Source organism: Nerophis ophidion, linkage group LG13 (assembly GCF_033978795.1).
Source record: "Nerophis ophidion isolate RoL-2023_Sa linkage group LG13, RoL_Noph_v1.0, whole genome shotgun sequence".
In the NCBI taxonomy this organism is placed as follows: Eukaryota; Metazoa; Chordata; class Actinopteri; order Syngnathiformes; family Syngnathidae; genus Nerophis; species Nerophis ophidion.
The window spans coordinates 11,665,919-11,679,829 of record NC_084623.1 but is presented as its reverse complement, the minus strand read 5'-3'; the positions used below and the strand labels follow the sequence as shown (position 1 = coordinate 11,679,829).

Sequence of the window (13,911 nt, the reverse complement as noted above, 5' to 3'; positions counted from 1 at the left end):
CCCAAAAAGGGAATAAGCGGTAGAAAATGAATGAATCAGCCTCCTCCATTTTGAAAATGACAGGGGAAGTGTCACTCGTGACGTCACGAGTTTGACCAGGCGGTAATACTAAGCATGCGCTAATTATTTTGCGAAGCGAGTTTGACCCGGCAGTAATTCAAGGCAGGCGCATACTATATGCCTGGCGGCGATTCAAGGAAATACGGTATATAGATGTATTTATTAAATTGAGCAAATTGGCTATACCTGGTTATTTATTTAAGTGTGTATCAAACTGGTAGCCCTTGGCATTAATCAGTACCCAAGAAGTAGCTCTTATAGTGTGAAAGCTAGGACACCATGACTGAAAACACTGACCTCACCGTGAACGCTGGTGTCGACCCGATACCGGTACCCTTCCCTCGGCGTCGACACACTTGTATCGATCAAGATGTTATTAGACGTAGCGACGAATCCGGGACGAGGATGTTCGCGCTGAGCAGCGTGTCGTGTCCATGTGTGGACTTGTCACGTGGTCACGCCGAGAATCTTTTTTTTTTTTTTTTTACATCAGCGCGTGCCCGCGAGCTGCGACGGACAAGGACGGCGACTGACGCGTCCATAAAAAAAAAATCCCGCTTCATTTTCCCCTTCAAACATCTCAGGTATGACGACGAATGTTGATTTACTTTCTTTAAAAAAAGAAAAAAAAAAAAAAAAAAAAGCATGAGTATGCGCGGGCGCGATGCTTGTTTGCTTTCTATTTGCGTTAAATAACTGCACGAGCGGGGAGGCATGATGACATATTTATTTTCTATTTTTTATGGGTTTTTTTAAAGACTGAAAAAAAAAAAAAGATCGATCCTTGCTTTCAAGGTACGATGTTGTCGGTTCCACGTCGATGAGCAGCATGGCTTCTAAGGCGGTGTCGGCTTGTGTGCAGCACCGCTCGCCTTCATAACAGACACAATTGAGGCATTTATTTCTAAAATAATTACTGAATAACTCTTATTATTTGAGGCTGGTCACCGAGCCTGCGCCTCAAGTTCAAGTGCAAGCCGGAGGTGGTTGTAAGGTCACGTAGTGATGACTCAGCATTATTCATATTAGCTTGTTGTGCAGCCAGGTCTGCAGTGCAAGTACAGTATGTCAAAAATATATATAATTTTTGCTATTGAGCTTGTCATCTACAGTGGCGAAAAAAACGGTACTCCAAACCCCGTTTCCATATGAGTTGGGATATTGTGTTAGATGTAAATATAAACGGAATACAATAAACAACCCATATTCAGTTGAATATGCTACAAAGACAACCATTTTGATGTTCAAACTGATAAACATTTTTTTTGTGTGCAAATAATCATTAACTTTTTAATTTGATGCCAGCGACACGTGACAAAGAAGTTGGGAAAGGTGGCGATAAATACTGATAAAGTTGAGGAATGCTCATAAAACACTTATTTGGGACATCCCACAGGTGTGCAGGCTGATTGGAAACAGGTGAGTGCCATGTTTGGGTATAAAAACAACTTCCCAAGTAATGCTCAGTCTTTCACAAGAAAGGATGGGGCGAGGTACGCCCCTTTGTCCACAACTGCGTGAGCAAATAGTCAAACAGTTTAAGAACAACGTTTCTCGAAGTGCAATTGCAAGAAATTTAGGGATTTCAACATCGACGGTCCATAATATCATCAAAAGGTTCAGAGAATCTGGAGAAATCACTCCACGTAAGCGGCATGGCCGGAAACCAACATTGAATGACCGTGACCTTCGATCCCTCAGATGGCACTGTATCAAAAACCGACATCAATCTCTGAAGGATATCACCACATGGGCTCAGGGACACTTCAGAAAACCACTGTCACTAAATACAGTTGGTCGCTACATCTGTAAGTGCAAGTTAAAGCTCTACTATGCAAAGCGAAAGCCATTTATCAACAACATCCAGAAACGCCGCCGGCTTCTCTGAGCCCGAGATCATCTAAGATGGACTGATGCAAAGTGGAAAAGTGTTCTGTGGTCTGACGAGTCCACATTTCAAATTGTTTTTGGAAATATTCGACATCATGTCATCCGGACCAAAGGGGAAGCGAACCATCCAGACTGTTATCGACGCAAAGTTCAAAAGCCAGCATCTGCGATGGTATGGGGGTGCATTAGTGCCCAAGGCATGGGTAACTTACACATCTGTGAAGGCACCATTAATGCTGAAAGGTACATACAGGTTTTGAAACAACTTATACTGCCATCTAAGCGTCATCTGTTTCATGGACGCTCCTGCTTATTTCAGCAAGACAATGCCAAGCCGTATTCAGCATGTGTTACAACAGCGTGGCTTTGTAAAAAAAGAGTGCGGGTACTTCCCTGGCCCGCCTGCAGTCCAGACCTGTCTCCCATCGAAAATGTGCGGCGCATTGTGAAGCCTAAAATACGAAAGCGGAGACCCCGGACTGTTGAACGACTGAAGCTCTACATAAAACAAGAATGGGAAAGAATTCCACTTTCCAAACTTCAACAATTAGTTTCATCAGTTCCCAAACGTTTATTGAGTGTTGTTAAAAGAAAAGGTGATGTAACACAGTGGTGAACATGCCCTTTCCCAACTACTTTGGCACGTGTTGCAGCCATGAAATTCGAAGTTAATTATTATTTGCAAAAAAAGGAATAACGTTTATGAGTTTGAACATCTGCATTCAACTGAATATGGGTTGAAAAGGATTTGCAAATCATTGTATTTTGTTTATATTTACATCTAACACAATTTCCTAACTCATATGGAAACGGGGTTTTAATAAACCGATAAAACGTTGATGTCCATTGATTGATTGATTGAGACTTTTATTAGTAGATTGCTCAGTACAGTACATATTCTGTACAATTGACCACTAAATGGTAACACCCGAATAAGTTTTTCACCTCGTTTAAGCCGTGCTCCACGTTAATCGATCCATGGTAAAATAAGTACAGTGGGGCAAAAAAGTATTTAGTCAGCCACCGATTGTGCAAGTTCTCCCACTTAAAATGATGACAGAGGTCTGTAATTTTCATCATAGGTACACTTCAACTCTGAGATACAGAATGTGAGAAAAAAAAAATCCAGGAATTCACATTGTAGGAATTTTAAAGAATTTATTTTTAAATTATGTTGGAAAATAAGTATTTGGTCAACCATTCAAAGCTCTCATTGATGGAAGGAGGTTTGGGCCAAAAATCTCACGATACATGCCCCATTCATTCTTTCCTCAACACGGATCAATCGTCCTGTCCCCTTAGCAGAAAAACAGCCCCAAATTATGATGTTCCCACCCCCATGCTTCACAGTAGGTATGGTGTTCTTGGGATGCAACTCAGTATTCTTTTTCCTCCAAACACGACGAGTTGTGTTTGTACCAAAAAGTTATATTTTGGTTTCATCTGACCACATGACATTCTCCTAATCCTCTGCTGTATCATCCATGTATCCATCTTGGTATAAACTCAAGTTGTCGTGTTTGGAGGAAGAAGAATACTGAGTTGCATCCCAAGAACACCACACCTACTGTGAAGCATGGGGGTGGAAACATCATGCTTTGGGGCTGTTTTTCTGCTAAGGGGACAGGACGATTGATCCGTGTTAAGGAAAGAATGAATGGGGCCATGTATCGTGAGATTTTGAGCCAAAACCTCCTTCCATCAATGAGAGCTTTAAATGGTTGACCAAATACTTATTTTCCAACATAATTTACTAATAAATTCTTTAAAATTCCTACAATGTGAATGCCTGGATTTTGTTTTCACATTCTGTCTCTCACAGTTGAAGTGTACCTATGATGAAAATTACAGACCTCTGTTATCATTTTAAGTGGGAGAACTTGCACAATCGGTGGCTGACTAAATACTTTTTTGTCCCACTGTAGCTCCCATACTTGGGTGAAAATTAGGAATCCTAATCCTAATTTTTTAACCATGGTGTGACTTTGTTTTTTGAAATGTTCTCATGAAGAGTAAAATTTTCCTGCACTTGGCTGGAAACTTTAACCAACTTTGCAGCGTGCAGTTATTCGTTTCACGTCCGTTGCCGCAAAACCAAACCACGGACAACACCGTTCTTTTCTTTGGAGCCAACATCTCTCGTCTCACTCTCGTTTGCGTTATGTTGAGTGTAAGAGGGAGTTAAACATTGATTTTTTTAAATTTTATTTAGAAGGTCTGGAACCTCAAATTTATTGACAAGATCGATTTATCGCCCAACTGTAAACACAATATAAAATGTAATCAACAACAGTCTAATTAGATTATTTGCAAATGCGATAAGTCACTGTACAGCACACCGATGCCAAAATGGCCCAAGATTGCATCTACAATAACTGCTCTCTAACTGCTTCTCTCGCCGTGTTTTGCGTTGTGGCAGTTTATTTGTGCAGCCATTTGACTATAAATGTCTCAAAGGGAGCAAAAGCATAAACTGGATACATTTGAGACAGATGTAAAGCCTTTTTGTTTGGGCACGGCAGCTCCAAACAAAGTGGGTCCCCTGGGATGCAGAGTAGCATTTTCTGTCCCTTGTATTCTCATGCGTTATGAGATCATAACAAAATAGTTTGCCCTGTCGAGGTTATTAGTCTTTGTGAGAATTAAGTAGAGATGTACGATAATGGCTTTTTTGCCGATATTGTCCAACTCTTAATTACCGATACCGATATCAACCGATACCTATATATACAGTCGTGGAACACATTTTTATGCCTAATTTTGTTGTGATGCCACGCTAGATGCATTAAACAATGTAACAAGGTTTTCCCAAAAAAATCAAGTCAAGTTATGGAGAAAAAATGCCAACATTTCACTGCCATATTTATTATTGAAGTCACAAAGTGCATTATTCTTTTTTAACATGTCTTAAAAAAGCAGCTTGGAATTTGGGACACGCTCTCTCTGAGAGAGCATGAGGAAGTTGAGGTGGGCGGGGTTGGGGTGGTAGAAGGTAGCAGGGGCTGTATATTGTAGCGCCCCGGAAGAGTTAGTGCTGCAAGGGTTTCTGAGTATTTACTCTGTTGTGTTTATGTTGTGTTACGGTGTGGATGTTCTGCCGAAATGTGTTTGTCGTTCTTGTTTGGTGTGGGTTCACAGTGTGGCGCATATTTGTAACAGTGTTAAAGTTGTTTATACGGCGGTATAGCTCGATTGGTAGAGTGGCCGTGCCAGCAACTTGAGGGTTGCAGGTTTGATTCCCGCTTCCGCCATCCTAGTCACTGCCGTTGTGTCCTTGGGCAAGACACTTTACCCACCTGCTCCCAGTGCCACCCACACTGGTTTAAATGTAACTTAGATATTGGGTTTCACTATGTAAAGCGCTTTGAGTCACTAGAGAAAAGCGCTATATAAATATAATTCACAAATTCACACTTCACCCTCAGTGTGACCTGTATGGCTGTGTGAAAAGACGTAGAGATTATGTGATTGGGCCGGCATGCAAAGGCAGTGCCTTTTAGGTTTATTGGTGCTCTGTACTTCTCCCTACGTCATAAAGTCATAAATTTAACTTTTTGGAACCGATACCGATAATTTCCGATATTACATTTTAAAGCATTTATCAGCCGATAATATCGGCAGCCCGATATTATCGGACATCTGGGTGTGAGTTTTCCTTGCCCTTATGTGGGCCTACCGAGGATGTGGTAGTGGTTTGTGTTGTGATTTGTGCAGCCCTTTGAGACACTAGTGATTTAGGGCTATATAAGTAAACATTGATTGATTGATTGAATAAATAAACAGGCAACAGTATCAACTATCAAGTTCGGTTGCTCCGTTCCTTGATTTTTTTAAATTCTTTACACGGTTTGAGAAGAAAAAGTAAAACTGAGTGCTGCAGGGAGCGAATAAATTTTGGATTAAACGGGAAAAAAGTCACCTCAACATTATAGCTTTTTTTTGTGCATTTTTTCTTCAAAGGGACCATAGTCAGACAAAAAGTGGTCTGTAAATGATGCAAGGCAATCGTCCCCGCCAAGATTGGCAATACCACACCACCTTAGCCGCGCTCACCCTTTAGAGCACAGCTGTGACTTACAGGCACTAAAACCTGCAGAAAACAGTTGTTAAGTTTCTCTATGTTTCACGATTTGCACTAATTTATTCTGCATTTCTTACACATCATATACTTATTTTTGCACCATCAGCTTATTGTTAAGCGTTAAATGTAATTTTCAAATTTTGTTAATATTGAGTGTTTCCATGGTTGTGTGGACATTTCCTTTCTTTTCTGCCTTGATCGCTGAGAGGGAAGGTTACATTTGAAATTAACATATTTTCCCCCTTTGATAGGTCATAAAAAATATCTAAAAATATCGATTTGACCAAAATAAAACACTTTTTTTACCATATTGCCCAGCTCTAGGGGTCACAAATACTTTTAAACTAGGTTTTTGCTAAGTTATTTTACTTTAGCAAGCGTCCATCTGATATGGAGATTTTCTCGATGAAAGCTAATAAATGCTGGATGTTCTCTTTTTTTCACCACTTTATAGGTTATGCATCCCAAAAGCATCCCCGTATCTCCCGCCGTGAAAGAAAAGGGCTGACCACCGTCATCCCTCTGGTTCCCAGTTCGTCTCGCCACCTGAGCCCACTCGTCTCGGCCACACTTCCATTCTGCTTCGTCGGCCACGCTCGACCCACCATTGACCCCCCCGCAACGGGAGCCGTCTTCATCCGGGCCCCAGAGCCTTGTCAAAACAAATCACGCCCCCTGGCTGAGGGCCGAACCCAATGGCTACAGGTGGTCATGTCCCTGAGATAGACGTTCTGATCAACCTGCATCAGGTAAGATTTATTTTTGTCTTACTTGGGGTCATTGGAAAAGATGCAACAAACCCCAACAAACACTGCATATTTTTTACTGATTTTATTTGAGCGATGCATGCCTACATACTGTAGAAATATAATCACTATGCTACCTTTTTTATCTGTATTTTATGTTAATTTTATTGCTAGACGCTGTCAGGTTCAAACACTGATGACATCTATTAAACGAGACAAGAAGCAAGGAATTAAACCGAGACAGAATTCAGTTTGGCTCAGTTGAGGAGAGACGTCTGGACCGTACTTTTTGTACAGTCTCACCACGCCCTGACGTAAGATTGTACGCCTCCTCTTTTATTTGGACATTCCCTGATTACATGGCAACAGCTATGTCTAAGGGGCGGCGGTCGTAAACAGCCATTGCCTTTGATTAAACAAGTTGAAAGAAAAGGTCGTAAACAGATGAAAAAATGGTGCCTTGATAGGGGTCAGGTCCTGCTTCCTCTTCGTTTTGTAGATCTTGGGTCAAGACAAAATCTTCCTGTGGATTACAATACGTAAAATAAACCGAACACAGTGGAGTTTTACAAGCCTTTTGCTTGGTAAGATCAAAGGCAGCTTTTGTCTGCTCGCCGGTAACTCATTGAAACACAACGTTTTGTGATAACTTAGATACAATTATTCTGACAATAAGTATGCCGTATTTTATTTTATTACTATTAAATGTTCGCATTTTACACCATGCTAAGGACTACAGTTAAAAATTATCTCTACAGCTAACTCGTTTGTTTTATGTTCATTCAGGTGTGCTGTCCGTGTAATAAATAAATAAATAAATAAAAATAACAATCCCAGATTAATATAATATTTGTAATGCTAAGTTTTAATTCAAATAAACAAGTGTCACTATGCAATACATACTACTTCTACATTATATCACTGTAATTTGTTAAATTGACCACGTATTATGTGCATCTTGTTATGGACTGTGTTGGTCGTGACCCCAGGATGCAGAGACGGCAGGCGAAGTAAAATGGATTTTTATTAACAAAACTGCAATTTATAGAACCAAACGAGACATTTTGCTGCCTCTTCCACTAAAGGAAAAAAAATAAACATAACACAGCTTACAAACTTTTTAAAAGTTTTCACCATTTTTATTGTTTATAGCGTAAGTAACATTTATGGATGCTCTCTTAAAAGTGCGATTTCAAAGTTATGTGTATCTATGAGAAGAAATAAAAAAGGTCACTTTTCATTTAGGCTATATTGAGGCTAGAAAGTGTTTTATTCCATTATTCCAATAATTGAACAAATTAATGGATGGATTACTCGATTCCTAGTTCTTAATAAGGCCTATTTATTATTCTTTGTTTTTAAAGAAACACACACACACACACACACACTACAATGACAGAGCAACCCATTTGAATCATTTAATTTTCATCACAAGGGACAGATGGCTCGATTTTAGCAAGTAAAACACTCATAAGTCTCGGCTTCTGTAGCTGTGGAGGGAAAATGTTATCTTGTCGTCAAAGATCTTCTACGTTTGAGCCTCAATTTGCATAATGGCGCGTTCACAATTAGAAGGTTTTGTTTTTACGTGCATCTACTTGAATGTACAGTCAGCATTTAAAATGACAAAAGAAGACTAACAACTTTTGACAGTCAGAAAACTGAACGAAGACAGTTCTTTTCCTGCTTGCACCGTTATTTCCAGTGTTGAGGCTCTTATTTTGTTGATTCTAGTTTGCCACCTGTTCATGATCGGCAACCAGGACACACCTGTTCCTGGTTACCAATCAAGATGTTGTATACGCTAGCCTTGTCCTCTGGTCCTGCCCTATGCCTCATGATGTTTTCCCCTTTTGTGCAATATTTTTAGGGTGTGAGTCTATGGGCACCTAATGATTCGATTCGATTTAAAATGTCGATTCAAACCGATTCTCGCAATGTATTATTAGGTAAATGAATTACAATAAAACCTTTTCATAGAAGTTAGAAAAGTTCCCTGTGGTTGTATAGATATGGCCTGAACATGTCTTTAAAAATGTATACTTGTCGAAATTTTTTTTTAAATAATTTAAACATATATATATATATTATTATTTAAATATTATATAAAATATATATACTGTATATATTATTATTATCAATTAAAATGATTTACATATATAAACGATATATATATTTATATTTATATATATATGTGTATATATATATATATTTATATATATATACACACACGTGTATATATAAAAATATATATTTATATTTTTTAAATATATATATATATATATATATACTGTATTTAATTATATATATATATACTTTATGTATGTATGTATATATATATTTATTTATTTATTTTAAATGGTTTTTAAAAAATTGTGAATCAGTTTAATAAGAATGACGATTTGTATAAAAATATTTTTTTTTTTATTGGCCTCCTTGTTGTTGCTCCCTCAGATTGGTTTTAACCCCGGAGTGAGACAAGGTTGCATTTTCCAAAAAGTTTTAAATTTCCGACTGTCTGTGAGGCCGTCAATGCGCAGATGCGGAGTTCCGGGGCGCAAGGAAGGCAAGTAAAACAGACCGTAACCCTGTGTGCTCAGTTCAGCTTTTCAAGTGCACAACCCTTTGGGTAAGTTAACGATGAATACTTGCTAAAAGAGAAAAGTAAGGAGTTAACTTTCACAGACGGATTGCTTTTCCTGTAAGAAAAATAAGTTAAAAAGTAAAAAAAAAAATCTGTAGCTGGAAGTGTCAGGCTTGGTCAAGAGATAGGACTCAAATGTAGAGTTGGGATTAATCCAGCAGGCTTTTATTTTGAAAGCTTCCTTTCCCCTCCGGAGTCAGGGCAATTCAACATAGGCTATAAATAAACTAGTCGGCGAAAAAGGTTCCAAAAAAAAGGAACAGCCGACAATCACTCGAAAGGAGGAAAACACAAAAACAATAACAAACTGTACTTGGCGCCGTATATTCTATGAAATTTATTATAAATAAAAAAACGCTCCATCAGGGGGATGACACTTCTACACCGTGGCTAATCTAATAAAGGTTCACAAAAAATGTCACTCAAAAAATTTAAGAAAAGGAAGATCTGTAAGAAAAACTGAAAACCCACCACTTCGGCTGAAAAACTAAATAACACAACATCACTCTGCTGAGGAGGAGAGCAAGAAAACTCAAAATATCAACGAAGGAATTCAGGATCAATGTATTCAAGCACGGTACGAGGCAAGGCATGGACATGAAGCTAGAGAGGCACGAATAAACAAGACAATCTGGCTCAGGACAAAGGGAGGCGTGGGCTTATAAGACACGTGAGGGTAATGGGGAACAGGTGGAAACAATCAGGGATGACGTCAGACTGATGACACTAAAGGAAGGGCAAGTGACCTGAAGCGAGAGGAGAGTTACTTTTCAAACTAAAACATGCAATTCACAAGACAGAAGAAACCAAGACAAGAGATCCCTCACCGTGGTGTGAAAGGACGGGCATGAAACAGGGAATAGATAATAAATAAATGACTAAACTAAGTACAAATGACTAATAATGCATGCTATATTGAGTGATAATGTGTCATATTTTCCAGCCACACCCACTAAAGTGTAGAATTTTTTTTTAAATGTTTCCATATATAAGTGAAGTGAAGTGAATTATATTTATATAGCGCTTTTCTCTAGTGACTCAAAGCACTTTACTTAGTGAAACCCAAGCACTGAACTGAAATGCTAAATGTTGAAATAGTTTGAATGCTAAAAAGGTTAGAATGTTGGAATGGTTTGAATGTTGAAAAGTAAAAAATTTCCAGGAAAACCCGAATTTGATTTGGAACTTGGGAAAGTGTTAGTTTAAATGTCAAGGATAAGAGGAATGTGTTAATGTTGGAATAGTTTGAATATGTTGAAAAATGTGGGAATTGTGCAACCTGGAAAAATGTCCCATTCATTTCAATGGAAACTTCCTGGAAATTTGGGAATTTGGAGAAAAAAGCGGGATTTTTTAAATCAGGAGCATGACTGTACTAAATGTGCTGAATTGGTTGGTGTTGGAATTGTTTAATTTTGAGCAAGATATGCCCACACATCCATCCATTTTTCTACCGCTTGTCCCTTTTTTTGTTGAAGTAGCATTAGGAAATTTTAGGAAAAGTGGGAATTTTTTTTTGAAAATGCTAAAAAATGTGAATGTTGGTTTTGAAATTTTTCAAATCGATAGAGACATGTTGAAGTAGTAACATTTTTAATTTAGAAATGGTATTATGGATTTGCTGGAATTTCGGGAAAACCTGGAATTTTTCCAGTTAAAAAAAAATAGTTTGAATGTTGGAATGGTTTGAATGTTGAAAAGCTGACGCTGAACTGAAATGCTAAATGTTGAAATCGTTTAAACGCTGAAGTGGTTTGAATGTTGGAATGGTTTCAATGTTGAAAAGTTAGAATTTACGGGAAAAACGGAATCTGTTTTGGAACTTGGGAAAGTGTTAGTTTAAATGTCCTGGATAAGAGGAATGTGTTAATGTTGGAATAGTTTCAATATGTTGAAAAATGTGGGAATTGTGCAACCTGGAAAAATGTCCCATTCATTTCAATGGGAACTTCGTGGAAATTTGGGAATTTGGGGAAAAACTGGATTTTTTAAATCAGGAGCATGACTGTACTAAATGTGCTGAATTGGTTGGTGTTGGAATTGTTTAATTTTGAGCAAGATATGCCCACACATCCATCCATTTTCTACCGCTTGTCCCTTTTTTTTGTTGAAGTAGCATTAGGAAATTTCAGGATAAGTGAGAATTTTCTTTTTGAAAATGCTAAAAAATGTGAATGTTGGTTTTGGAATTTTTCAAATCGATGGAGACATGTTGAAGTAGTAACATTTTTAATTTAGAAATGGTATTATGGATTTGCTGGAATTTCGGGAAAACCTGGAATTTTTCCAGTTAAAAAAAAAATAGTTTGAATGTTGGAATGGTTTGAATGTTGAAAAGCTGACGCTGAACTGAAATGCTAAATGTTGAAATCGTTTAAACGCTGAAGTGGTTTGAATGTTGGAATGGTTTCAATGTTGAAGAGTTAGAATTTACAGGAAAAACGGAATCTGTTTTGGAACTTGGGAAAGTGTTAGTTTAAATGTCCAGGATAAGAGGAATGTGTTGATGTTGGAATAGGTTGAAAAATGTGGGAATTGTGCAACTTGGAAAAATGCCCCATTTATTTCAATGGAACTTCCTGGAAATTTGGGAATTTTGGGAAAAGCGAGATTTAAAAAAAAAATTGTTAGGAGCATGAATGTCGTAATTGTTTGGTGTTGGAATTGTTTCAAAATCGGGCAAGAAATGCTTATACATCCATCCATTTTTTAACTGCTTGTCCCATGTTTTGTTGAAGTAGTATTAGGAAATTTCAGGAAAAGCGGGGATTTTTTCAAAAATGCTAAAAAAATGTGAATTTTGGTGTTGGAATTTTTCAAATCGATAGAGAAAAGGTGAAGTAGTAACTTTTTGAATTGGTAAATGGAATTACGGACTTTCTGGAATTTCAGGAAAACTTGGAATTTTTGCAGTTCAAAAAAGAATAGTTTGAATGGTTTGAATGTTGAAGAGCTGGCGCTGAACTGAAATGCTAAATGTTAAAATTGTTTTAACGCTGAAATGGTTTTAATGTTGGAATGGTTGGAATGTTGAAAAGTTAAGAGTTTCCAGGAAAACCAGAATATGGTTTGGAACTTGGGAAAGTGTTAGTTTAAATGTCCAGGATAAGAGGAATGTGTTGATGCTGGAATAGGTTGAAAAATGTGGGAATTTTGCAACTTGGAAAAATGCCCCATTTTTTTCAATGGGAAGTTCCTGGAAATTTGGGAAATGCGGGATTATTGGAAAATGATTAGGAGCATGAATGTCCTAAATTGGTTGGTGTTGGAGTTGTTTAAATTGGGCAAGAAATGCCCATACATCCATCCATTTTCTAACCGCTTGTCCTTTTTTTTGTTGAAGTAGTATTAGGAAATTTCAGGAAATGTGGGAATTTTTTTCGAAAATGCTAAAAAATGTAAATGTTGGTGTTGGAATTTTTCAAATTGATCGAGAAATGTTGAAGTAGTAACATTTTTAATTAACCTTTCGTGTTGACGTAGAAGCTAGCTTATCTCTTGCCGTAGTTAGCCTCTACAGCTAATACCAAATGAAGCATGCCGAGTTCCTCAGTGTTCACTCTTAAAATAATAATGTCACTACAGCTGGGTTATTATACAGGTTACGGAACATAAATGAAGTATCGTTGACGGTTTATGAATGTATATTTAAATTGATTTAAAGGTAGAATTGATTGCTCCTGTTATCTGAATTGCTAGTCACCTAGAACGAACCAATTAAAAAAAAAAAATAATAATAAAGTATTCTTGTCTCTCATAGTGATTGTGAGCATAATTCCAAGAAGTCATACATGACAGAAGCCCAGATAATTCAACGATGAATGACGTCCTTAGGGAAAAGAAAAAAACAATAAGTGCGATCCTTTCGGACGAAGTACTTTGAATAAGAAAATCTGAGGTGCCAAGACTTAGACTAGACTGGACTCGTAGAGACCATTTACACTGTGTCTGGCTTCAAATGCCTTGGCCTGGAGTAGGTCGCTCACGTCATTAAATGCATCCTGTCCCTCCATCCCACTGGTAATTAAGAGGTAATGGAGCCTTAAGTAGTGACATCTGAGAAGAAAGATCAGTAGCCGGGGCACTCACCATGCCAGCACCAATCACAAGCTTAGCATCCTCTGCCTCCAATTGACCTATCAGAAGCACCCAAAAAATATATACAAGTGTAATACACTTAGTACGATCCATATTTTGAAGCAAATTGTAAATGTATTGGGCCTAAATGACAAGCAAAACAATATCAATACAGTAGTTTAGGCCACTAGATGAGACCAAACAATAACAGCATGCTCTGGAGTATCGAGGCCACTGATTGGCTTAGCCTTAGGCAGCGTTGCTATATTGAATTAAAATGAGTTTAAAGATAAAAGTGACTATGGGAGTGGTGTTCCATGTCTAGCGGCCTCTCATTCATAATATAAATAAACATACTTAGAATGTCGCAAATAGGAATGGGTACCGTTCACATTTTAATCGATAGTACCGTA

At 37.9% G+C, this 13,911-nt stretch overlaps 1 protein-coding gene across 1 annotated transcript in view; it reads left to right on the top strand.

Annotated features, from left to right (window-relative positions):
• The first annotated feature begins 532 nt into the window (after window positions 1–532).
• The window catches only part of slc4a3 (solute carrier family 4 member 3), a 114,243-nt gene continuing 100,864 nt past the window's right edge, over window positions 533–13,911 (top strand). The window contains exons 1-2 of the mRNA XM_061918400.1: window positions 533–644; window positions 6,486–6,780. Of these exons, the coding sequence (XP_061774384.1) occupies window positions 6,727–6,780 (54 nt within the window). The 5' untranslated portion in view covers window positions 533–644; window positions 6,486–6,726. The remainder of the gene's footprint in view (window positions 645–6,485; window positions 6,781–13,911) is intronic.